General features: G+C 44.2%; 1 protein-coding gene across 4 annotated transcripts; it reads left to right on the top strand.

Annotated features, from left to right (window-relative positions):
* Positions 1-1,619: 1,619 nt before the first annotated feature.
* Positions 1,620-25,700, top strand: ep300a (EP300 lysine acetyltransferase a). Of its 4 annotated transcripts, none has more exons than XM_030399292.1 (31): positions 1,620-2,208; positions 4,096-4,778; positions 6,164-6,343; positions 6,692-7,022; positions 7,806-7,919; positions 8,219-8,458; positions 8,775-8,880; positions 9,058-9,183; positions 9,741-9,858; positions 10,223-10,364; positions 10,835-10,909; positions 11,119-11,204; positions 11,453-11,605; positions 12,132-12,623; positions 12,857-13,265; positions 13,403-13,521; positions 13,834-13,897; positions 14,293-14,468; positions 15,560-15,648; positions 16,761-16,841; positions 17,072-17,128; positions 17,243-17,320; positions 17,428-17,495; positions 17,941-18,091; positions 18,338-18,484; positions 18,584-18,697; positions 18,787-18,952; positions 19,134-19,301; positions 19,432-19,593; positions 19,723-20,004; positions 20,127-25,700. In XM_030399292.1, exons 1-31 carry the CDS (start codon positions 2,115-2,117, stop codon positions 23,334-23,336), a joined length of 8,481 nt encoding a protein of 2,826 aa, XP_030255152.1. In that variant the 5' UTR covers positions 1,620-2,114; the 3' UTR covers positions 23,337-25,700. The 4 variants fall into 4 exon arrangements, with proteins under 4 accessions (XP_030255152.1, XP_030255150.1, XP_030255149.1 ...); XM_030399290.1 differs by having other exon boundaries at positions 16,731-16,841; XM_030399289.1 differs by having other exon boundaries at positions 7,806-7,925; positions 16,731-16,841.
* Positions 25,701-25,762: the final 62 nt, after the last annotated feature.

The following is a 25,762-nucleotide window of genomic DNA, read 5'->3' as shown; positions in this document are numbered from 1 at the left end:
CCGGGATTTGAACCAGAGATTTTTCAATCACTAGCCGCCCTGCTTTACCCACTGAGCTACAGCCGCCCCTAGTTAATATCAAAAGTTTAAAATCATTTATTGCAGGGAAACATTGAAGAAAGTAGATGCATTCTCTTTCTTCATGTTCTCATTTGATGCAATGGGCAGTAATTTAAAGTGACGTCTCACCTGGTTGAGTGTGCTACGGAGGCTGAGCCCTCAGCTGTGGCCCTGAGTTCAGTTCTGACCTGTGGCCTTTTGCTGCGTGTCTTCCCCCCCTTTCCTGTCTTACTTTTTGACCTCTAGCGTCTACAGAGAGCAGCTTTTGCACACCTTAGGGTCGACAGGTGGGTAGGAGAAGACCGAAGGCCGACAAAATAAGGAAAAGACCCCCATTCCGCACTGTCCACTTCACTTGCAATAAAGTTTATCGACAACAACGTTAATGTTCCAAACTAGAATTTAGAATAAGGGTTTGTTTATTGGACCAACACATCTAAGCCAGTGTTGGTCCAGGTGTGTTTGATGGCATTTTGAGGGATGTCTGTCTGCGGTGTGGCCTGATTGGGCCACGCGAGTCCACAACCCTACTTAAAACAATCCCCACCCATTGTCTTGTAAGATAAGCTGAAGGTCTAAGTACTGAAACATTGTTGTCAATAAACGTAATTGCAGGTGAAGTGGACAGTGTGCAGGAGTCTTTTTCCTGATCTCTAGTGTCAAAATCAAGGGTGAAATAAAAAAAAAATCTAACTTTCAAGTGCGTATGGAGAACGTATTTGCAAACATTGATGATTGAACTGAGTGAATGGGTGTGAAGCAGTAACATCTACACAGATTAGTGTATCCTGTGAGGGCCCCTGTGCTTCTGTAAGTGAAGGTTGAGAAGGGAACGTCGGCTTTTCAAACCGGTCCTTGTTTTGCAGTTGGAAACCTTGTGGGAAAGACTGTGGGGCGATTCTGGAGACTTTCCCTAGAGTACATTATTTGGGGGGGCACAAGAGAAAGAGATAAGCAGAGAAATGTACTCTTACGTGCTGAATAAACAGTCGGTGTGCAAGCTGGTGACAGTTGTGGTGCCAGACAGGAAGAATATTTCTGACTGTGGTCCTCATGAGTGAGACTGGCCATGGAGCCCGCAGCACAACAGGCTGAGGAAATGATTTTTGTAATGTATGATAAACTTACACATGTATGCACTGAGTTAAGATAAGGATGACAAGACCAGTTCCCTTATTTAGTGAATGTCAGTTAATAAGGAATCAAGTTCCAACAAATCTTTCCAGACGCAGTTTCCAGTGTCAGTGAATCCACCACGGTCTGCTCTACTGAAAGTTGCTCTACACGTTTGCTCTTTCTACCGGCTGCAAAAGTGACAAACATTTAGATTACAAACATGAAATAAGTGTTTGACATAATCCAACTTTAATCTTTGCAACTAGACCTCACCGAAAAGCAGACGCGAGCTCGGGTTCCCTGCGTGGACGAATTTCCTGATTAATAACTTTTCTTCTCTCTCTCTCTCTCTCTCTCTCTCTCTCTCTCTTCTCAGTCTAATGAATAAGCATATTACTTTATCCACCATTGCAGCGGTACAGTAGTCAGCTTTATTTTTTTATTTGCATCCCCTCATCCTTACCCGCTGCCACCAGCAGCACCACCATCACTTCGCAGGCAAACAAGCCTTTTCTGCCCGACATTATCTCCATCCAGACTCCGCTGGAAAGGAGGTTGAAATGACGGATGCAACCATGGGACAGAGACGCGGGGACAGTTTATTTACATCCGAAGAGGCTGTGTAAGTTTAGAGGGAAGCCGCTGCGTGTGTCTCCCTCTTTACTTTCACCGACCCCCTCCTCCTCCGCTGGCAGAAATTTATAAAGAACAAAAAATCCGACGAGGGAGGGAGGGAGGGGGGTTGATATACGCCGAGGCTGAAATCGAGAGGCGAACCTAGGGAAAGAGGAGTAATTTGTACACGGGACTTTCCCCCTCTGAGTCCCCCAAAAGGAGGGGGAAAAGTCGCAATATTGGAAACGAAAAGGAATGAGCTTCTAACGGCGTGAAAACGTCTGCAATTGTGGATACTTTATATATTTTTATTTCGAAAAAATATGGCCGAGAACGTTCTGGACTCTGGCCCGCCTTCAGCCAAGAGGCCTAAACTCTCCTCTCCGGCACTTTCCGCCTCCGCCAGCGATGGAAATGGTAAGTATTGTTTAACGATATCATTTGTTACGGTGTTATTCGTTCAGTTTGTTATTTTTTGGCGGCTTGGGTTGACTTGAAAGAGGAAGAAGACGCGGGATTACTCCTCTGTTTTTGTCGTAGCTTGCTAACGTTAGCTTGCTAGTAGTGAGTGTGTGTCGGACGTGAAGAAGAGCTCCCCCTGCTAGCTCGCATGCTAACAGCCATTTTAGCCGGAGGTAGCTGAGGTTAGCAACTCGGCTAACGCTAGGCTAGTCGAATGCGGGTCCTCAACTGACGGTCCCGTGTCTAATGGCTACTTTAGCCGGACTCATAATAAGCGCAATGCCAAGACAACTTATGATAAAGTTTTCGGTATCGTCCAGTTTTGCCATATTGACAGTCAGCTACAGTCAGCCCCATCCTGTTAATTGAGTTTTGAGGCTTCTAACGTCTGAAACAATCTGTTGTGTTGCCCCATCATAACTCGGACCCTTTCCCAACTAACGTTAGCTAGCTACCGCTGATGGTATTACTGAAATCAGAGGTTGCCAATGATGGTGGGGATCGCCTTGTGGGAGAGCTAAATTTAGGCCCACGGGTCCGACTGATTGTTAAGCTCAATTTGCCATTGTTGGTGTGTTTTTTGGTGGATGGCGTGTGACAGCAGCTGGAATAGTGGCCTGCGAACAAAACTGTGGAGCATGGACAGCGCCATGCCCAGCCACTGCGATATTAACCATCGAGTCAAGTTATCAAGCAAATGCTGCTCCAAGCACGAAACAGTCAACCAGATTGTATTGCTTGATCATTCACTCAATCATTTTACCATGATCGGCTGCATATAAGGCTGTGCACTTAGCTAAGGTTGTCAGTGGCAGTCAACATCTGGGGAAAGGGACTGTAACGGGTAAATCGTTCAGACGTCGCACACATTTGTGTTACCTTGCATGCTATATACTGACGATCAGAGCTGTGCTGTAAAGAAAATGATCTGTGGATACGGGATTCACTTCATTGCACACATTTGTTGCCTTCTCAGATTGTTTGTGACCCTGCCAGGCACGGTGTTTGTAACGTTAGTTAATTTGAGTAATAAAATCCCAAGACACGAAATTGTTATACCTCTGCCACACTTATTTCTGGTCTTGTGCCTCAAATCATAAAATGTTGATCATTTCCACTGTAGATTAATCATTTAACATGGTCACAATTCATCAAAACAAATAAAAAACAAACACTAATGGCACATGACCATCACAGTTGTTAACCTATAGTGATGTCTTCTAGCTGACTTAACCTATCTGACCTGTAATGAGAAATCTGAAGCAGTAACTTTTGTGATTGATGTTATTGTCTTGTTACTTAAAAAAAAAGAAAAAAGTCTGGAAGAACTTATTGATGTATAAATGTTGATTGTGCATCTTTCTTGATCACCTAAGCTGTGTGTTTTCTAGTGACTTAGCTCCATTTTGTGGCGTCACTTCTATGAAATGGTCCATTCGTCACCATGTCTGTGCAAACCTGTCTTTCTAACATGTTGAGTTATTTTACTGGTCAAGGATTTTGTGTGCGAATAGGCCATGTGGGCGTGTTTGTTTGCATACATCTTGATCTCACACACACACACGTTTCTTCTGGATCTCACCTGTAGTTTAGTGCTCAGTTGTAGTGTGTGATGGCATGTTATTTATTCTGGTGGGAGAAAATTGGTCATACACCTCTAAACTGCTTTTAACAGTTTTTAATGACAAGCATGCAATTGCATTTTCAGTCAGTCATGCTGAAAAATGAAGGATTATACCAGCTTAACATGGCTGTCGCCCTTTTTGTCCTCCTCTCACCCTTTCCCTGTGTTCCATCTCATTGTCTCCCCCTTCTAAACTTTGTATTTCTTTTCCATTTTAGATTTCGGCTCACTGTTTGACTTGGAGCATGATCTCCCAGACGAGCTCATCAGCTCTAATGAACCTGGCCTGATCAATGGTGGGGACCTCAGCCAGTTGCACACCACACTGGGAGCAGGACCTGCAGGGCTAGGTCCTGGGGGAGGCAGTGGAGGGCCAGGAGGAATGGGTCTTGGGCTTGGTCCTGGAGGGGGTCCTGGCGGTCAGGATGCAGTGGCCAAGCACAAACAGCTGTCTGAGCTTTTGCGTTCAGGCGCGCCCACTTCCACCCAACAAGGGCACCAAGGAGCCATGGGCAGCCCAGGTGGTCCCACCGCCATGGGGCAACACCTGGCGAACATGAAGGCGTCTCCGGGCCAGGGGCCTCCACAGATGATGGGCCAGGGGCAGCAACAACATCTCTCCCCTCAGCAGCAGGCCAACATGATGCAGCAGCAACAGAACGCTGCAGCTGGAATGATGGGTGGCATGAACAGGGCCATGATGGGAGCACAGCAAAAAGGAAATAATGGACAGCAGCAGCCAGGCATGATTGGGAACCAGGTGATGAATGGCTCCCCCAGGATGGGCTTTGGGACTCAGGGGATGGGTGGCAACAGCAACCTGTTGGCTGAGACCCTTCAGCAGCAAGGAGCTGGGGGCCAGGCTGGGATGAGAGGCCAGCAACCTGGAGCGATGAACAAGGTAAGAACTTCTTTTAATTATAGAAATGTTCTTTTCCTATGGACATGTTTTAAACATTGCATATTACCCTGTTGTATGCACTTTTAAAAATTGATTAAATGTATATGCAATAATATAGTAAACACCATATTGGGTAAAAAAAAAAAAAAAAAACTTTTATCCAAGTAATCGCTAAGTGTTGTTCTCACATGTAGCACTCCCGCTATCTTCCATTTAATTTGTAAAAAACCTTTACTGCTACCCAAAAGCTTAACTTCTGAAATAGAAATATGAATTATTTAGAAACATTTATGCACATTTTCATAAAAGGCATCGTCATTGCTTACACTTATCGTTTGGTAAGTATAAGTGATAAAAAACAAATTATTATCTAATTGATGGTAGGTCAGTAGAAAACCTATTTTCAAATTATATTTTGCTATTGTTTTCTATTTAACCTAAGCTACATTACTGTATACTCTATACCCACAAAGTATTGCTTTGGGTCCATGAATGTATTTTAACAACTGAGCAAAACACACCATGCTCGTGCTTGCACTTGAAGTGGAAGAAAGCTCGTCTGCTTGTGTGATTGACAGTCCCACAGGAGTGTCGGAAGAAATGTTGCAGTGGCAGGCTGATGCTGCTGAATGAATGTGGTGGAGATGCTGATGTTTGAGTTAGCCATAGAGATCAAAAGCAGTGAGTTTCCAGGCAAGGTATAGGAAGAGATAGAATAAAAATGCAGTGGAACTTGTAAAGGTGATGGAAGAAAAAAAGAGACAAAGCTGCTAAAGATGAATAGATCAGTGATTTTAAAAAAAGGGAAAAACAACCCCTTCAGTGTACAGGCAGAAAATTCATGTCAGATTGCTGTCATACTCCACTAGCCAATGTTACTGCTGTTGATGAACGAAACTGGTTTGCTAAAGTTTAAGGTGATTTTCAAATACTAATTACACATTACTTGATATTGTAGCCTGATTAATTAATTTAAAAGTAGCTTTTCTTCCTTCATTAGTGTGACTTGATGGCTGTTGAGTTTGAGCGATAGACAATTCAAGTGGTAAAAACAGATATTTGATATCCGCTGGTGAAATTAAATCTCTTGAACTTTCTTGCCGTTGATGAGGTTCATGGTGTGAGGACATATCTACAGGTCCTGCTCAGTTAGCACCCAAGATTTGACATCTTTGGAAGGGACTCGAAAAGGATGTTGCAAACTGCCAGAATGCAAAATACTGTTCATCATTGTTGAAAAGCTTTCACTTTTAACATCAGTGAAGTGTGTTTGTAACTACACCATTAATTGTTAACTTGTCTTACTTTGCAAGATGCATCACTCTCTTCTATTCTGAATGGTTTGTCATAATTCTAACCAACTCCCCTCTTCTTTTTACTCCTAGATGGGGATGATGGGGAACCCAGGGGGCCCTTTTGGTGGTCCGTATGCTGGGCAGGGCAATCAAGGTCTGGGAGGTGCAGGGCTGGGCCCTCAGCTCCAGAGCAAAGGTCCCATGGCCAATAGCCTGGCCCAGTTCAATGTAGACAAGAAGAACCAGCCCATGCAAGGAATGGCTGCCATGGTAGGGAACACGTGCAAACTAATTGGGGGGGGAAAAAATGTTTATGTGTTAGATGCAAGAATGAGTTGTACTACAATTTTTTTACCAAGTTGGCAGATTTGATTATGAATTAAAAATGCTCCCCTTGTCTTTTACCTCTCCCCTCCCGTCTTTCTTTCCACTTTACTGCTCTGTACTCTTTTCACTAACCTCACTCATCTATTACCTTAAACATCACCTCTTCTCTCCTTTTTATGTTCTTCTTCCTCTCACCTTCCCTGTTGCCTTCAACGTTACCTTTCCCTGTTTATTTACTCCTCTTGTCTCATCCACGCCCTCACTTCTTATTCCCTCCCTCTTAACTAACAGGGCTCCCAGCAGTCACAAACGGGTGTGGGTGGTCCCTCTGGTGCCCCTGTGGGAGGCGCCTCAGGGATGGTGCCCAATGCTCAGGCAGGTCTGGTGGGTCCCGGTACCCAGGTTTCTGCAGCATCTGCTGCAGCTGGAGCACCACCCACAGCCGACCCTGAGAAGCGCAAGCTAATCCAGCAGCAACTGGTCCTCCTGCTCCATGCACACAAGTGCCAGCGGCGGGAGCAGGCCAATGGTGAAGTCCGGCAGTGCAACCTGCCCCACTGTCGCACTATGAAGAACGTCCTCAACCACATGACTCACTGCCAGGCTGGCAAATCCTGTCAGGGTGAGTGGAAGGGATGCTGCATGCTCCTGCACTGGATAGCTATGATCTGCCTCTGTGTTTGACAAGCAGGCTGTACAGAGATATTTGAACATTATCATGGCTAACACAGGGTTACTTTATCTTTTATATCTTGGCCAACAAACCTCGTGAGATCATAATTGGCCTTTATTTATCCACTCAGCACATGTTGTATGCATATTGCTATAGAAATCCATTGTTGTCTGGAAAAAATAATATTAATTTAAGGAATTCATATCAAAATGTTGACATATTTCTTCATTATAATGGGTCGGGCCAGCACAGTTTATTCTGCTGAAGAAACACTGTGATAATTGTAATTTTCTTTCTGTTGAGAAGCTCTGTTGGGCTGATGTCACCTGGCATGCTCAGGGAAGAGATTTGGTGTTATCACTGATTTGCTAGATTGACGAGCTGAGGGCAAGTAAATACACTGGCCAAGTGAAGGTATAGGTATGGCCGATGTGGCACTATAGCTGTTAGGCAAACAGCACAGGAGGCATAAGCTATACAAGTGTGTAACTGCAGAGAGAATGCTTCTTGATAGATTTTTATAATTGTGGGTAGTAGTAAGTAGATACAATAACAGCAGCATTAGACAACAGTTTTCTGTGTCTTGCTGATTAAGCAGTTGTTTTTAGGTCAGACGCTGGCAATTTTAACTTAATCTTTTTGTTCATTGACCTCACTTTTGTTTCATTCTTGTTCTTCTGCCTCTTTTACCTCTGGGTTTTCCAACTTTCCCTGCCCCTTTTCCCTCCTCAGTTGCTCACTGTGCATCATCAAGGCAGATTATCTCCCATTGGAAGAACTGTACGCGGCACGACTGTCCTGTCTGCCTGCCGCTGAAGAATGCTGGGGACAAGAGGAACCCGCAGTGTGAGTGTCTGTATCTGACCAAACAACGCCATACATTCCCTTTTTTCTCACTACACAATACTATTACCAATTTGGCTTATTTTACGCAACCTTTGCAAATATATTGCTAGATTTGAACCTGCAAACCTTGGCATTATTAGGGAGCTAAATGTTATCTAAAGATGGCTAAATGATTATTTGACTTGCAGCATGATTTTTGGCTGCGTTTTGCATGAACATTCAGTCACAGTTTATGTATGTATGTGAACAGATCAGATGTATTATTAACCATCACCTCTCCTCTTCTTATGTCTTCACAGCTCTACTTGGCAGTGCTGCTGCAGGTCTGGGCAGTTCCCTTGGTGCAGTACCTGGTAGCCAACCAACTACTCCCAACCTCAACCCGCCGAGCCAGATCGATCCCAGTTCCATAGAAAGAGCCTACGCAGCTCTGGGCCTCACCTACCAGGGCAACCAAGTCCAGGCTCAGACCGGCCAGCCTAACATGTCCAACCAAGGCCTCCAAGGCCAGGCAGGCTTGAGGCCTCTAAACCCAATGGGTGAGTTAGTTTGGAAACTTGCATGTTCACTTGTGTCACTCTCCAGGTATTTTTTGTTTTAAAAGTGGGAGTTCAACTTAGGTTTCAGCGGTTGTTTATCCAGAATGAACTCTAAAATGTACCCACTAAAAGCATATTTCAAAGGGCCCAAAGATAGAGGAGATATAGCAGTCTGATCAAATATGTTTTTTAACTTAACTGCACTACAAGGTACACAGAGTTCCAGAGATAGATATATAACTGCGATATTATCAATAGGAAAGGAATACATACTTAAAACTAATTATTGAATAATGCCCTGTCCTTCTATGCATAGGTACAAATCCTATGGGAGTAAATGGAGGTGTGGGAACTCCCACTCAGAACCAACAAGCCAGCCTGCTGCAGGATACCATGATGCACCTCAACGTGACAAGTCAAGGGTAAGAAGGAACGCAAACACCATAACATGCCATTTTGCTGATACCTTGAGTAAAACACTGAAAATCTTGAGCTCTGTGGTAGGTATTTCTAATCAATTTTGCATCAAACCAGCAGGCCACCACCTATGTTATTATAAGAAGTTCAGAATTAAAATTGTGTCCTCCTACCCCTTCTAGTCTGATGAATGATGCCAGTGGGGTCGGCTCCATGCCCACAGCAGGCCCTCCCTCAGCTTCAGGCATGAGGAAAAGTTGGCATGAAGACATCACGCAGGACCTACGAAACCACTTGGTACACAAACTGTAAGTGTTAAGAAGAACCACCACTGAGACCATTTTTATTTGCTCTGAACAAGAATGTGATCTTATTGGTACATTACATTAATTCAAGGAGTGTTTCCAATGTCAAAAACATGACTGCTGTTCATAACTAGCATGTACATGTCTTCTTTGATTCAAAACTTCAGTTAAGCATGTGCTTATGACATACTGATATATACTTAACACACACCAAGCTTTTGCAATACATTGTATATGAGCTAGAGATTTAGTTAGAGTTCTGTTGCAACTAATGCAACACGTGGACCTGCTTATAACTATATTGTATTCAGAGCTTGACAAGATATTTATTGCTGATGAACACTAATGTTAACTTAAAAAGCAGGGCTATGACTATGCTCTGACACTTCACGAAGACATGTGCACACAGAGGGTAGTGAGTTGCCACCCCAGCTACAACAGAGGTAGCCACATAGAAGCTCTCTCACAGAGCCTATGATTAAGGTTTTGGTTTACAAATAAACAAATACAGGAGTTAACACATTCCTTGTTCCTTCCCCTCTGTGTTTCTCCACCCACAGCGTTCAGGCCATCTTTCCGACTCCAGATCCTGCTGCCCTCAAAGACCGTCGAATGGAGAACCTGGTGGCATATGCCAGAAAGGTTGAGGGAGACATGTATGAGTCAGCCAACAGCAGAGTAAGTTGGTCTTCTTAATGTCAGAAAAAAAGGGGGAAATTGTTGGGTGCCTGTCACTTGTTTTCTCATAAATTGAATCTAGAAATTTAAAATGTTAGTCAATATGCCATTGTGGGCCATGGATAAAGACGTAGAGCATTTGAGCCTGACAGCTGAACTACTTCAAGCTTAAGTTTTTCATTTTTTTCATGCATTATACTGCCACAACCCCCTTTTCCTTAATAATAAGACACCTACAAGGAACTTTTACTGTAGTTCTATTTCAACAGTAGATATTCAAAAAGTTATTTTCTCCTGCTCTACTATGTTTAAGACTTTTACCGTTGCCACATTGTCTTCATTTTGTTACCTTCTTTTTTGATAGGCTGAGTACTATCACCTGCTAGCGGAGAAGATCTATAAGATCCAGAAGGAGCTGGAGGAGAAGAGGCGGACCAGACTCCAGAAGCAGGGTCTGGGCATTGGTCCCACCGGCATGGGTCAGCCCCCCACTGGACTGCCTCCAAGTAAGTGGACATGCTGCATATGTAGACTGATGATCATTTCATCCGACAGAATCTGACATTTTAGCAGTGTTTTATATCTCTTACTTCATTTATTGAGAATAAAGACTTGTCCAGCTTGTTTTTGCAAAGTATCGTTTTAGCTGAGAAGAGGAGTTGACATCTATCTGATTCTTTCCTTTGGTTTTGTTGCCATGCATTTTCTTGTCCGGTGTTTTCTTTTTTTGTAACGCTAGGTCTTCTGAATAGAGAAACTTGTGTCAGTCTGCCTGGTATTGTCTGTGTCTTGATTTGGGTCAGTTTTGACACACATTATTAATGAAGTGTCCCACAGATCTTTTGATAAAAAGGATGAAACATTCCAGATTTTGTGTGTCTCCACACATACTTGGTTGGGGTATTGCCATATCTTCTTCTCCCAGTTCTCACAGTGAGAGGTTGATTTCCTGAATCTTGTATCTCTATTTTTACAGACGGTCCCCTCCCTGACCCGTCAATGGTGCGACCAACTGGCCCCAATCAAATGGTCAATAGGATGCAAGGCCCAGGTAAAGAATCATAGGCATTGTGTTTATTGTATCAGCCCAAATCTTACTTTCAGTCAAAAATGTGTTGAGTCTGCACTGTGTTCAAAACACATAAAAACCTCCCTGCACATTTATGGGATCTATTTAAGAACAAAATATGTTATATACCTATGCTTACACATAAAATGTTGTGTGTTGTATCTTAATATTCCATGCGTTTTTTTTGTCAGGTATGAATCAGTTCAATCAGATGGGTATGCAGTCTATGGGCCAGAGGTCAACGCCTCCCCTCCCCATGGGACCAACTGGCAACCAGGTCAGTAGTGAGCTCACAATATGTCACAGTGTTTTGTTTTGAAATTGCCCATAAACACAATTAAGAAAACATTTAAGTGCCCTCAGACTTTTTATACACTTACACAGTGGAATTTAAATGTGGTGAAAATGAATTGTTACAAACTAGCTTACAAGAATGCTTCCCCAACTATTCAAAAGGCTTGGCAGAAAATGTTGCATAAACCTGTCTAAGAACCCTTCCCATGCCTTTTTATACTTGAATTCTAGATGGGAATGGTGGGACCCAGGATGGGGCAGCCCAGTGTCAACCAGCTTCAGAATCAGTATCTATCGCAGGGTCAGTTTCCAGGCTCAGGACCAGGAGTTGGAGCAGCCCAGCCTGGGATGGGTCAATCTGGAGCACAGACAGGCATGGCACAGGTAAGCTGGCATGAAGTTCTTTTTTCTGTTAGAGATATCTTAATGTTAGATGTATAGGAAATTGTTAATACTGAAGCACAAATATCCATTTAGAAATAAATGTTCTGTTTTTGCTCTAATGCTCTATTTTTTGTAATAGTAGGAAATTGATGTAAGTTTAAAATGCGTTAACCAGGAACACTTAATACAGCAAGTGAGTTGTTCCTGTGCCGTCAAAGAGCACTATAGGCCTCCCAGGGAGAATAGTTTTGACTAACCCTAACCCCAGGAATTACAAATAGAAGTGCGTTGTATAAAGTGTATAAAAGTTCTTAAACATTTTCCAACAGTATAAATGTCTAAATTTAAACACTGAAGACTTGGTAAACAACTTCTTCTCCTTGGGCTTTTTTGTAGGTTGTAGCACATTATTAATTTATAGGCAATCTTCTGAGAGTGATTATAAATGCTTAATATTCTTCTTGAACTATTCCTTTTATTGACACTCCTTCTTTGCAACCCTCCCTTCATCCTCTTCTATCCTAAGACGCAGATGGGAACTCCACCCTCTCTTCCAGTTGCTAGTCCTCTAGCACAGCCCGGTTCAGCCAGTGGTCCAGGTAGTGTCCCACCAGTGGGGCCCATGGGTCCTCAGAGCGTGGGTGGCGGAGGTCCCAACTCAGCTGTTGGAGCCCCTGCTTCCTCAATGACTCCATCGAACACAAACCAGCAACCCAACTCCATCCCCCATTTGGCTGCCATGCGCGGCAGCTCGCCCTCCCCTGCTCATAGCCGATCTCCTACTCCTCACCAAACTCCCCCCAGACACGCCGGGTCCCAGACCCCACAGCCACACACCCCTAATGCACCACAGCTGGCTCCACCTTCAGTCCCCCCACAGAGCCAGCACGGCCAGGGCCCCGGCTCCAATAAGTCCCTCCAGCAGCAGCACATGGGGCCAGCTGGTTCGACCACTCCGTCTCACCCTGGAATGGCCTCTAGCTCAACGCCGCACAGTGCCCAGCTGCCACGCACTCCGGTCAGTGGGATTTAACCTATTGTAATCTTACACATTTCCACCTTATTCCACAGATCTTACTGATCCTGTAGTAGTAACCAATGTCCTTCAGGTTTATTTTCATCTCCCTCCCACATTTCTTAATACCATAAACTTCAGTGTATCCTGTCATTTAATAGTTTGTACACTCCCGTGCATCACTGCTGTATTCATTATTTCTTTGCACCTGACTTTGTTTCTTTGTCCCTCTGTAGCTGTCCCAAAAGGGTTCATTTCCAGCAGACAGTCAGGCCCTGACTCCAGCCTCTGTCAGCAGCCTGGACACTTCCTCCCAGCAGCCCCAGTCAAACGCTTCAGCCGGCAACCTCGACCCCAAGATGGAGGTCAAGCAGCAGGATGAGGAGGAGGAGAGTGATACTGGCAGCTGCTCCAAAGGAGGCAAGCTCAGCAACCTCAAAACGGAAGAAAAGCCTGTGAAATCAGAGGTGAAAAAGGAAGAGTGTTCTGGAGAGGGAGGTAAAGGAGTTCCCATGGATACATCGACAACAACGCCGATGGCCAGCATGAAGACAGAAGACAGGAAACCAGAGGTAAAGAAGGAGGTGAAAGAGGAAGAGGAGACGTCGGACACAACAACACCACAGGCTACAGTGAAAAAGAAGAGTAAGGAGGATTTAAGTTTTTATCAGAAAACTTCTGACCGTATATTCAATTTCTTATCCTCCCTGTGTGTGTGTCTGTGTGTATATATTTTTATTAACTGTTTTTAATTCCCCTCTCCAATTTTTATTTCTTCCCAGTCTTCAAGCCAGAGGAGCTCCGTCAGGCCCTGATGCCCACACTTGAATCTCTCTACAGACAAGATCCAGAGTCTCTGCCTTTCAGAATGCCTGTGGACCCACAACTGCTGTGCATACCTGTATGTATCCCTGCCGACACTGAGATCTATTTGTTTCTGTTTTAAACTGCACTGTCCCTGTCATGGTTCCAAATTTCTCTGCTTGTATTCCCCCCCTCATTTGCTTAATTGAAACTGCTGCTGCCTTTGGTGTTACCTCACTTTGTGAGATCTTGGATGAAAACCCAGCATGTCTTGACTGCTGTTTACTTGTGGTGTATTTACAATGACCTTCACCTTTCCTGCTTTACTGGTGTATATAATTGTCTCTCAGAAACTGGGACAAGAGTTAAAATTGCTCAGTTGTAAAACATGCTTGTTGTTTTCTTGCAGGACTACTTTGAGATAGTAAAGAACCCTATGGACCTGTCTACTATCAAACGGAAGCTGGACACAGGTTTGTACTTGATGCTAAATATTAAAACGTTTCATAATTCCAGGGGATCTTCAGGTACCACATTAAGCTTTTGCTTTGGTTCTTTGAAAGATTAAACAAAATGTGTATATATTCAGTGAAGTCGTAAGTTAATTTGTGTACATGTAAGAAATATAAAAACAAAAGTTTTTTTCTACTGCTCCTTTTGCTGTGCTTTGTTTGAAAGAACAGTTTCTGTTGATTTTATTTGACACGATGTGCATATTTCATGTCAATTAATTTTCCACCCCCCTCTTGGTTGGAAACCAGTACAACTAACCTGCAGACCATTTATAGCAGATGCTCCTGTCAGCCACAATCTTAAGTTTGGAGAGTTCTCTCATTCTGTCATCCCATGCTTTGTGTTTTGGTTGTAGGTCAATACCAGGATCCCTGGCAGTATGTGGATGACATCTGGCTGATGTTCAACAACGCCTGGCTATACAACCGCAAAACATCCAGAGTCTACAAGTACTGCTCCAAGCTGGCTGAGGTTTTTGAGCAGGAGATTGATCCTGTCATGCAGAGCCTTGGCTACTGTTGTGGGAGGAAGGTGAGACTGATTGCTGGACTTATCACCAGATGGGTGGAATTTGAAATGTGTTTTGGTGAGCGGCAATGTTGTGAAAAACAGGGAGGATGTTTTGAAGTAACATGTTGTTTAGCTTTGAAGGATGACTTTTGTTGATTTTGATTCTCATCTTATTTAAAAATAGGCTGATTTACCTTTATTGGCCATTAAACTTCATTTTTTTCTTGCATTTTGTGGTACTGCTCTGTTCACCGTCTTAAAGCTTCACTTGATAATGTGACAGGCTGGTAACTCCCAAAAAGTTTTCTTTTCCCACCCTCTTCTCAACTTTTTTCAGTGTCACTAAACCAACCTTTCTAGTACTGTTCAACCTGTAAACTCACCATCAGGTGCCTTCCTATGAGATGGAGTGCTTGATTTTATGTATGTTGAGAATGTCTCTCTATACATGGAATATGTTTAGAGAAGGTGTGAAGAATATTTTAGTTACAGAAATTAACTCTCATCATTCACATATGAAAATGGAAGCAGTGAAGTGGGTTCATAGCTAAATTTGGCCTTGGGCATACCATCGCCATATCACATTTCAGCTCTCATTAGACTCTGCTATTTTTGGTTTTGCAGACAAATAACAAAACTGATTGGCCCTTATTATGAGAGGCCTGCTGAAGGGTCAGACAATCAGAAACGCAAAGTAGCTTTAATTACTTTTTACATAACCTAAGCCAAAAACAAATGAGCTTAAGCACTCCACTGGGGGAGTTTTTCCAGCTATAATGTGGATGTAGGTTCATCTCACACAGCAGGACTGTCCTCACTAATGATATTTCATTTTAATAATGTCACGTATTTTGCAATGCCCATGTTCCAGTCAATATATTTGACATTTAACTTGTAAACATTATTTTGACAATATAAATGATAACCTAAATCAGTTGGACCATAATAATGCAGTTCCCCGTAAAGTCCGTAAAGTCCTGTTGGGAAAACCTTGTTTATGTTTTGCATAAACTCTCATATGTTGCAGCAGTTAATGTTAACTACAGGTGTGTTGACCCTTGATTCGCTGAGGTCAGAAAATGAATATGTTCTTTTTTGTTTCTGTCCATTAGCTGGAGTTCTCTCCCCAGACACTGTGCTGCTATGGAAAGCAGCTGTGCACTATTCCCCGAGATGCTGCTTACTTCAGCTATCAGAACAGGTATGGAGGGAAACTAGTAGGGGAAGGCAACTAGACTGGTGTTTGAATGGGACACTTAAACAGGAAGGGGTTATAGATGGGATTCATTGTAAAAGATTAAAGCAAAGAAATTATATATTGAATTGTATACCATTTCCCATTTTCTCTTGCGAAGTCATCAATGTATAAATTGTTTCTCCAAACGCTTCCGTTCACTTCATGTTCCCCGTTTTTTACCTTTGTTTGGCACCTAATGCACTGGCATTTTAACAGTCGGTCCTCTCCTCTCACATTCTTTAAGTTGTTCTTGGAGTCATGAAACTATAAATATCACCTCAGCACTGAATGTTTAAACAAAATAAGTGTTTACAAAAAGCTTTGAAGACAAAAGCAATGATAATATCCTGATTCTTTAGTGCTGTGTGCATTTGCACAAGATCATCTTTTGAACACACAGATAACTTTCTTTTAGGAAGATGCAGCAATAATGCAAAAATCTTAAGTTCTTCCTGTCTTTTTTTTACACACCTATGAAGGCCTTAATGGAATGTGAAAGGACTGACTTTAAAATGAACAGCTTGAATGAATGAACAGCTGAGCAGTCGTCTGTGCTTTCTTGTTCACATTTGTTCAGTGTCTGCATTACGTCCTGTGCTGCAACTTCCTGCTCCAGTTCCCTCCTCACGTTTAGCCCCCGTTGATTCTGCTCCTGCTCTGCCAACTGTGATGTTGGTTGTTGTTGTTGCTCATCCTGTCATGTCCAAATTGCTAATCAGTGCTTTGCTTCGGCTTTCTGCTGTGTGTTGTCTTGGATGTTCGTCTCTTCTTGTTCCCGGTCCATATGACTTGTCTGTCTTCCAATGGCTGTGATATCAACATTGGCTTGCTTTTGCCTTGACCAACCATGCACCTCCAAACCCATCCCCTCACCCTCACCCCTCAAAATCATGACTGGCTGTTGTGATGACGACTTCTGCTGTCCTGCGCTCCTACTTCCTGCTTGCTCCGCTTGTGGCACCCTACCATGCCCATGTCCCGTACCAATTGGTGACTGCCCTCCCATGCGCTGTCTGTGATTGACTGTGCTGTGGGGAACGGTGTAGTTCACCAACATTTGGGCTTCTTGCTAACAGGTACCACTTCTGTGAGAAGTGTTTCAACGAGATCCAGGGAGAGACGGTTTCCTTGGGCGACGACCCCACCCAGCCACAGACGTGAGTAATAGTCCATGTATAAAGCAAGATAACCCAAGCTTAAAATTCTTGTATCAACTTGAAAAGTGATTACCCTGGCCTTAATTATCCTAGTAGTATAGCTATGTGCCACCAACTCTTAAATCATACTTGACTATTATAAGTTTTACAACAGTATTTTTCTTGCTGTAGTTTGAACATTTCTTCCTGTTATCCTACACATTGTTACACCCCCTCTTCATTAATTTCAGATCTATAAACAAGGAACAGTTTGAGAAGAAGAAGAATGACACACTGGACCCTGAGCTGTAAGTTGATATTCAAATATAAAATCTTAGCATTCTGGAAGGAAACTGAAATGGAATTTTGTGTAGAGGACCAAAGTGTGTAATTTGTATGTTCATCTCTGTCCCCTTTTTCAGGCTTGTTGAATGTATGGACTGTGGGCGCAGGATGCATCAGATTTGTGTTCTGCACAATGACACAATCTGGCCAGCAGGGTGAGAGACAAACAATGTTTAGCAAAAAACAACCTGAGTTGAGAACAACTGAAAATGGTAAAAGCCAAATTCAATACGTGTAATTCAACTGTTTTTTTTGTCTACAGTTTTGTATGTGACGGCTGCTTAAAGAAGGCAAATAAGACAAGGAAAGAGAACAAGTATTCTGCCAAAAGTAAGCTTGATACTTTTTGCTCTTCTATCCAGTTTCTGTCTGTTTCTATCTGTTTTATTTGTGTGTACCCCTTTCATACAGAAACATGGTGTATTAGAAATGTAACCTACTTATTTTGGACTGCTGCCACACAAAATCCTCTCATGTCATCACCATTTACCATTTAATTTATGTCTTCAACTGTAGTTCCATCACTGCTTAGCCAGAGAATTGTATGAAATCGCCACCAAATAAAATCATAGTTCAGTGTAGTTTCTCTGACACTGTAACTTAGTTACTTAATGGCTTTGCACAGTTTGTCACAAGTATTCCTTCATATGTATTTGGATGAAGGAGAATTCCACATCTGGTTTTATAATGCTTTAAGTTACTTTTCTGCCTTTGCTTTTGCTTTTTAAGATAAGTAAACTAAAACTAAAATGCGTTGCCTGGCTTCCCTACACAGGGTTGCCACAGACAAAGTTGGGCAGTTACCTGGAGAATAGGATAAATGACTTCCTGAAGCGACAGAACCACCCAGAGTCAGGAGAAGTCACAATCCGTGTCGTCCATGTCTCTGACAAAGTTGTGGAGGTCAAACCAGGCATGAAGTCCAGGTAAGAGACACATTGTCGGAGTTGAGTGTTAACAAATCCTGCTCTCCCCATCAAGAGTTAGAGATGTCCGTCTTAATTCTTGTTAAATAGAATAGAACAATCAATCAGATGGATTTTTTTAAATAGTAGGGTTATTTAATCTCAATAACTTATATTGTACAAGTAATTTGCTATGATTTGAGTGATGCAGATATATTTTCTATTATTTTACTGTCACAAAATGTATACTCATGTTTTTGTCAACAGATTTGTGGACAGCGGAGAGATGTCGGAGTCATTTCCATACAGGACAAAAGCCCTTTTTGCATTTGAGGACATTGACGGAGCAGAAGTTTGCTTTTTTGGTATGCATGTTCAAGAGTACGGATCTGACTGCCCGCAGCCCAACCAGAGGTAAGGACATCTCCATATTACAAGCATAGCTAAACATGTAGTTTCTTGAAAATGTAATGTTTTCTTAAAACATTAATATTTCTTCTTTCACCATCTCAGACGAGTTTACATATCCTACCTGGACAGTGTACACTTCTTCCGGCCTCGCAGTCTAAGAACAGCAGTCTACCATGAAGTCCTCATCGGCTACTTGGAGTATGTCAGGAAGTTGGGGTGAGTGCTGCTCCTCATTTTTGGTAACGACTATCAGAATGCTTATTCAATTTTGCTTATTGTGTACTGTTTTTGCATTTCCTCCTTAGGTACGTCACTGGGCACATCTGGGCCTGCCCTCCCAGTGAGGGGGATGACTACATCTTCCACTGTCACCCTGCAGATCAGAAGATTCCAAAGCCTAAACGCCTCCAGGAGTGGTACAAGAAGATGTTAGACAAAGCTGTGGCAGAGCGGATAGTGCACGATTACAAGGTAGAGGGGCCATAATCAAATTCATTCTCATGTGTTAGAGAATGGTAACTTTGGAGATTCGAGGTTAGAAGTTGTGAGAAGCACAGTGATAAAGTATACGTAGGATGGTATAGGTGATGTTAATATTTGTTGATTACTATCCATGCAAAACACTAACTGTATTTTCAATTTACCCCAAAAGGATATCTTCAAGCAAGCGACAGAGGATCGTTTGACCAGTGCCAAGGAGTTGCCTTACTTTGAGGGTGACTTTTGGCCCAATGTGCTGGAGGAGAGCATCAAAGAACTGGAGCAGGAGGAGGAGGAGAGGAAACGGGAGGAGAACAGCACTTCCAATGAGAGTATTGATGTACGAACGCTATGACTTATCGATATGTTTCTGATGAGTATACATTTTGCTCTGTGGTGTAGTGCTAAAAAAAAGTGAAAAAAAGCTTGTTGGTGTCTGTCATTGATATTACACCTTCTTTCTTGTGCAGGACTCAAAAGGTGACAGTAAAAATGCAAAGAAGAAGAACAACAAGAAGACGAGTAAGAACAAGAGCAGCCTGAGCCGAGCCAATAAGAAGAAGCCAGGGATGCCAAATGTCTCAAATGACCTCTCACAGAAACTCTACGCGACTATGGAAAAACACAAAGAGGTATGAGAAAAATAAATGACACTTAAATGCCTAAATCTCAGGCAACTTTAAGTTAACTTAACTTTTTTTCAAAAAACATTTTAATAAGCACATTTCACCCATCCTTAAACTGTATTTTTTCTGTCCTAGGTGTTCTTTGTGATCCGACTGATTGCAGGCCCCATGGCAAATGCCTTGCCCCCTATTGTCGACCCTGATGGCCTTATGGCATGTGACCTCATGGATGGCCGTGATGCTTTCTTGACAATAGCCCGGGACAAACACCTGGAGTTCAGCTCGCTGAGGAGGTCTAAGTGGAGCTCCATGTGCATGTTGGTGGAGTTGCATAACCAAAGTCAGGACCGCTTTGTCTACACTTGTAACGAATGCAAGCACCATGTGGAGACTCGTTTCCACTGTACTGTCTGTGAGGTGAGATGGGGAAGGGTTGTTTTGGTAGTGCTGATTTTTGGTAACCTGTAAGAAATATGAAGCTGTGGAATTTATTTTCACTTCTAAACATTTTAAACCATTATTCATGTTATCCCCACCAGGATTACGACCTCTGCATCACATGTTACAACACTAAGGGCCACGAGCACAAGATGGAGAAGTTAGGCCTTGGTTTGGACGACGAGAGCAGCAACCAGGCTGCCGCTACGACTCAGAGCCCTGGAGACTCTCGTCGCCTCAGCATCCAGCGTTGCATCCAGTCCCTTGTCCACGCCTGCCAGTGTCGAAACGCCAACTGCTCTCTACCGTCCTGTCAGAAGATGAAACGTGTTGTTCAGCACACAAAAAGCTGCAAGAGAAAAACCAACGGTGGCTGCCCCATTTGCAAGCAGCTTATCGCATTGTGTTGCTACCACGCTAAGCACTGTCAGGAGAACAAGTGCCCAGTCCCATTCTGCCTAAACATCAAGCACAAGCTCCGCCAGCAGCAGCTGCAGCACAGGCTTCAGCAAGCCCAGATGCTACGAAGGAGGATGGCCAGCATGCAGAGAGTGGGCCAGCCAACACCTGGAGGAGCTCCTGGGGGTAATGGCTTGCCCTCTCCCGGAGCCAACAATGGAGCTACTGGTCCTGGCACACCTACATCTGTGGGTACACAGCCTCCAACTCCACAGACACCCACCCAAGGGAACATGCCTGCACTTCCCCAGCAGCAGGGAGTTGGGATGGGTGGAATGGGAGGAATGGGAGCTCCAGTCCAACAGCAGCAGGTTCAACAGCAAGGTGGAGCCATGCCTCCACAACACCATCTCCATCAGTTTCAGCAAGTGGGTGGTGGAGGTGGAGGGGGGATGATGAACTCTCCTCAGCAGCAGATGGTGCCTCAGCTCCAACAGCAGCCTCCTAATGTTCAGCAACTCCAGCAGCAGCAGCACCCTGGTGGTTTGCCTCCATACAACCCCAGACCACCTGGAGCTTCACCTCTCCACCAGTCCCTGGGAAAACCTGGACTGGGTCCAGCCACCCCACCCCAGCAGCAGCAACAACCCAACCAGGGCCAGGGCTCCATGCCTGGACAAGGTCAGCAGCAAGGGCCCCCTCTGGCTGCTGTAGAGACAGCCTTAAAAATCCAGCGCCTAGCAGAGTCACAAAGACAGATGGCTCAGGCCCAGGCCCAGATTCGTGGCTTGGGTCAGGGGGGCATGATACCCCCACATCCTCACCATCAGAACACCCAGGCCCAGATGGGCATGCCCCACATTGGGGCCCAGGGCATGCCCCCTCAGGTTCAGGGAGTTGTTGGCAGGACTATGTTAGACCCACAGCAACAGGGAATGCTACCAGGGATGCAGCAAGGTGGCCCTCAGTCACAATTGCCACCTCAAGTTCAGCAGCAGCTTCAACAAGTCCAGCAGGGAGGTGGACAACTTCAGTCAGCGAACCAGCAGTGGGGTGCTGGGGGACCAGCCATGAACCCACAACAAAGACCAGGCATGATGGGTCACATGGCACCACAGCAGCAGCCAGCAGTTGCTCAGCAACAGCAAATGAATCCGCAACAACCGCAACCGGGAAACCGTGGGCTGATGCAGGTAATGGGTGTATCAGGAGCGGCAGCAGGAGTACCTGCTGCACTAGCAGGTGCAGCTGCATCAGGAAACCTACCCCAGGCAGCACTACAAGACCTCCTGAGAACACTGCGCTCTCCCAGCTCACCCCTCCAACAGCAGCAAGTCCTCAACATCCTTCGTTCCAACCCAACCCTAATGGCTGCCTTTATCAGACAGAGAGCAGCCAGGTATCAGGGTGGTCAGGGTGGCCCTGGAGGAGGAGGGCCTCCACAAGGGGCCCCTGGAGGTGTGAGGTTCCAGGGGGCTGCTGGAGGGTTGCCTGGTGTTGGAGGGCCCGGGGCTAACCAGCTGGCTAATATAGATGGACAACAGCAGGTTAATGTGAACCAGGCAGGACAGCCGGGAATGAACATGGTTCAGGGTGGAGCAGGTGGAGGGAATATCCCCACCATGGCTCAGCTTCAGCAGTTACAACAGCAGCAGCAGCGCCCAATGTTGCCTGGGAATCTACAACAACAGCAAATTGCTGCATTACAGCAGCAGCAACAACAACAACAGCAACAACAACAACAGGGAGCAATGCAAACAGGGCAACAAGGCAACATGACCAACATGAGTCCCCAGTTCAGAGAGTTGTTGATGAGACGACACCTGCAGCAGCAGCAACAACAACAACAGCAGCAGCAGCAGCAGCAACAGCAGCAGATGGGGAGCCATGGGCAGTTTCAGCAGCCACAAGGACTCCAGCAGCAGCCAGGCCAGCAAGGCTTCATGCAACCTGGCCAGGGACAACCAGGGATACCCCCCTCTTCCCAACCCCAGCCTGGGGGTGGAGTTGTTGGGGGTCCCCAGCAGCAAGGAGGACCACAGGGTGGGCCAGCACAGCTAGGCCAGCAGCAGGGCTACCCCAACTCCATGTCACAGGTAGCTGCAGCGCTCCAGCAGAGGCTTCAGCATCAGATGCAGTTGCAGCAGCAACAACAGCAGCAACAAAATTCAATAGGCGGGCATCAAGGACAGGATGGAGGGCCTGGTGGAGGTACTGGAGGACCAGGAGGACCTCCACTCCAGCCTGGACAAGGTGGACCAGGACAGGGGCAACAACAAGGTGGAGCTGGTGGCGGGCCCCCACTGTCGCAAACTTCCCAAGGCATGATGCACCAGAATATCCACCAGAGGCTCCTGCAGCAGCAGCACCTTGGTGGGGGCTCTCCAGCCCAGCACAGCAGTCCCATGAGTCCCCAACAGCAGATGGCGCAGTCCCCTCACCCCCATCTCCAGGGACAGGGAGGACTTGGTCCAGCAGGGTCACTCAGCAGTCAGGTCAGGTCACCTCAGCCATCGCCAAGGCCGCAGTCACAGCCTCCGCACTCCAGCCCGTCCCCACGCATGCAGCCCTCCTCCCAACCTCAGCCTCAGCCCTCACCTCATCGCATCTCCCCTCAGACCCAGACTGGCTCACCCCACCCAGGTCACCTAGGCCAACACCACCCCAGTATGGCACCACCCCAACCGCCACAGTCCCAGCAGCAGGCGTTATCTCAGCAGCAGGGTAGTTCTGTAGATCCCAGTCAGTTCAGCTCAGACCAGACCTCCATCATGTCCCAGCTGAGCGGGATGACTGGGATGCATAGTGGGCAGGCAGGACAGTCGGACATGTTGGGTGGGAATAATAACAGCAGCAACAACAACCAGGAGCTGGGAACGAACATTAACCACAACAGTTTAGACCTGATGTAGCCTTGACTCCATACTGTCTCTTTGTCTTGATGCTCTGATCAGTTGCCCCAAACGACAAACTGCCATGGAATGAGAGCGAGGTGGGACTACGGCTTTGGGGTTTTAGAAGTTTTTATTTTTTATTTAAATATTTTTGTGATGTATAAATAAGAACTGAAGCTTCCTTCCTATGGGAGATGCAACATAAATCTTAGAAGTCAATAAATGAATAAATTAAAACAATGGTAAGTTATTGCTGTTAATATATATCTATATATTTTTGCCAATTGTGTACAAAAGGTGGAAGGGCAGTGTTTCAGGTTGAAGATATTTCTTCCTTAGTCTATGACACAATATTTTTGGGGACTGAGAATTTTGCCTTTTTATGAATATTTTTAAGATTTTAAATGTGGCTAAAAATTAAAGTGAGTTGACACAATGTACCTTTTTTATTGTTCCGTTTTCCTCTTCAAATACCCAGTCATACTTGTATCTATTTTGCAGAGAGTTAAGTATATTTTATTTCTGAATTATTATTATTATTATTATTTTTTCCCTCGATGGATCGTTAAAAACAAGCATCAACATATCTTCTGTTAGAGGAGTCGTCTTCTGGACAGTTTTCACAGCAAATGTACATTTTTCCGCGACTGCAACAATTCACTCATATAGAATTTATTTAATTTGATAGGTGGGAGGGAGGGTTCGCTAAATGCAGTTTGATTTTGCCAGGTTTCATAGTTTACTTGTTTTTTGACAGGGTTTATAGGTTGAAATTAAACCTCAACAGTGTTTTGGGGAGTGGGTGACAATGACCGTGGGTTTGGTCGTATTTTTCTGCAAATGATGGCCAGATCCGCAGAACAAATCCTTGCACCCGTGGGCCACCTCTCCACCCTCCATCTTCAGTTCTTCTATGAATGTGCACACCTTCCCTACCCTGAACCTCAGCCCCTCCCACCCCCCCCACGCCTGCTCAAAATGGAGGGATGAACTGTTGATGTCCGATGGTCTAGCTGTCAGAGGTGTATTGTGCCCCTGTTTCCAGCTGGCTGATGTTAAAAGGTTGTGCGTGTACATATATTACAACCTTGTTTATGAACTGTGACATGGAGAAAGTTGTCTGTTTTTTGGGCTGCAGAGGTTTAAGAGAATCCTGCTTGTATCCTCACCCCCCCCCTCGCCCCGCAACGGTTTCCCTTTCAGCAGTCCTTTCTCTTCTTCCCCTTTGTTCCTCATGACTGCCTCTCAGCCACAAGATTTAATTCAATGTTAGTACTGTACAAAGTAAGAAATGGTGGACTTAGATACTGTTTTTTTTGTAATGAAAGTGAAAGATGTAAAAAAAACAAAAAAAAAACAACCTGTACATACTTTAAAACCTTATGAGCAGAGAAACTATTTTCTGCTGCTCGTTTCCCCTCTTGTTTGATTGGATATTTGCTGTATCTGTAAAAGAAAAAAAAGTACTCCTGAGCTACTGTACAGTATTGAGATTTTTTTCTAAAAGGTACAGTATGGGGTGTAGTAGGTCACAAGCACCAATGCGCCTTTTTCTGTGTATTTTTGACAAGGTTTTAGGGAGGGAGGGGTTATTGCAACAAGTCACACACCTGAACAATCTCAAAACGTAGACATGAAATCCACATGAAGTCGAGCCGATGCAGAGGTTGATTAGAGGTGTGATATGAAAGAGTTTAAATTTGGTCACTTAGCTTTTTATGGAGAGGACTGAAGACACATTATTCACATACTCACTATTTTTCTCAAAATGTTGGGCTTGCTGGGTATGGGGAGGGGACGCATCAGAACCAGGTGGCAATATATCTTGAGACTTATTTTATAAGAAAAAACAAGGAAAAACTGTCTTTTATATATAGATATATTATTTAATTTTATTTTTTGGAAATAAAACTTGAAGCTACAGGAATTATTAGATAAAAACACGTTTTGTTTTGTATTAAAGATGTTATGGTGATGCAAAAAGACACTGCAGACAGTCATTCAGTTTGCCCTGGGGAGGCCGCGGAGTATATTATACCATCCTTTTTAAGAAATGTTTCATGTACATGAATATAGTTGTAAACATACTGAATCACTGTACAAACCGATGGCAACTGAACAAATAGTTATGTTTTAATCATTTCTTCTCCTTAAAAGAGACTGGAAATAAGACTATTTAAATATTTGTTTAGTATTCAAATGGAATCTTTGACCACTTTTTCGTTCCTCTTGTTAACAATTTTGGTGCTTGCTGAGAGAAAGCAAAAATAACTGTTGCTCCATTTTCATTAGTTTCTTTTTTTTAAGTTATTTTGGTGGTCTGATTGTTTTTTGCCAATAAATTAATTGTACAATAAAGTATGTTTGTACCATTGGAAAAAAGACTTGATTGTTGCTTATTTTTTCATATTAATGCAAGATATTTTCAGCAGGTTATTAAATAA

This window comes from Sparus aurata, chromosome 20, assembly GCF_900880675.1.
Source record: "Sparus aurata chromosome 20, fSpaAur1.1, whole genome shotgun sequence".
Classification (NCBI taxonomy): Eukaryota; Metazoa; Chordata; class Actinopteri; order Spariformes; family Sparidae; genus Sparus; species Sparus aurata.
The sequence above is the reverse complement of the archived record's forward strand: the minus strand, read 5'-3'. Positions and strand labels throughout refer to the sequence as shown.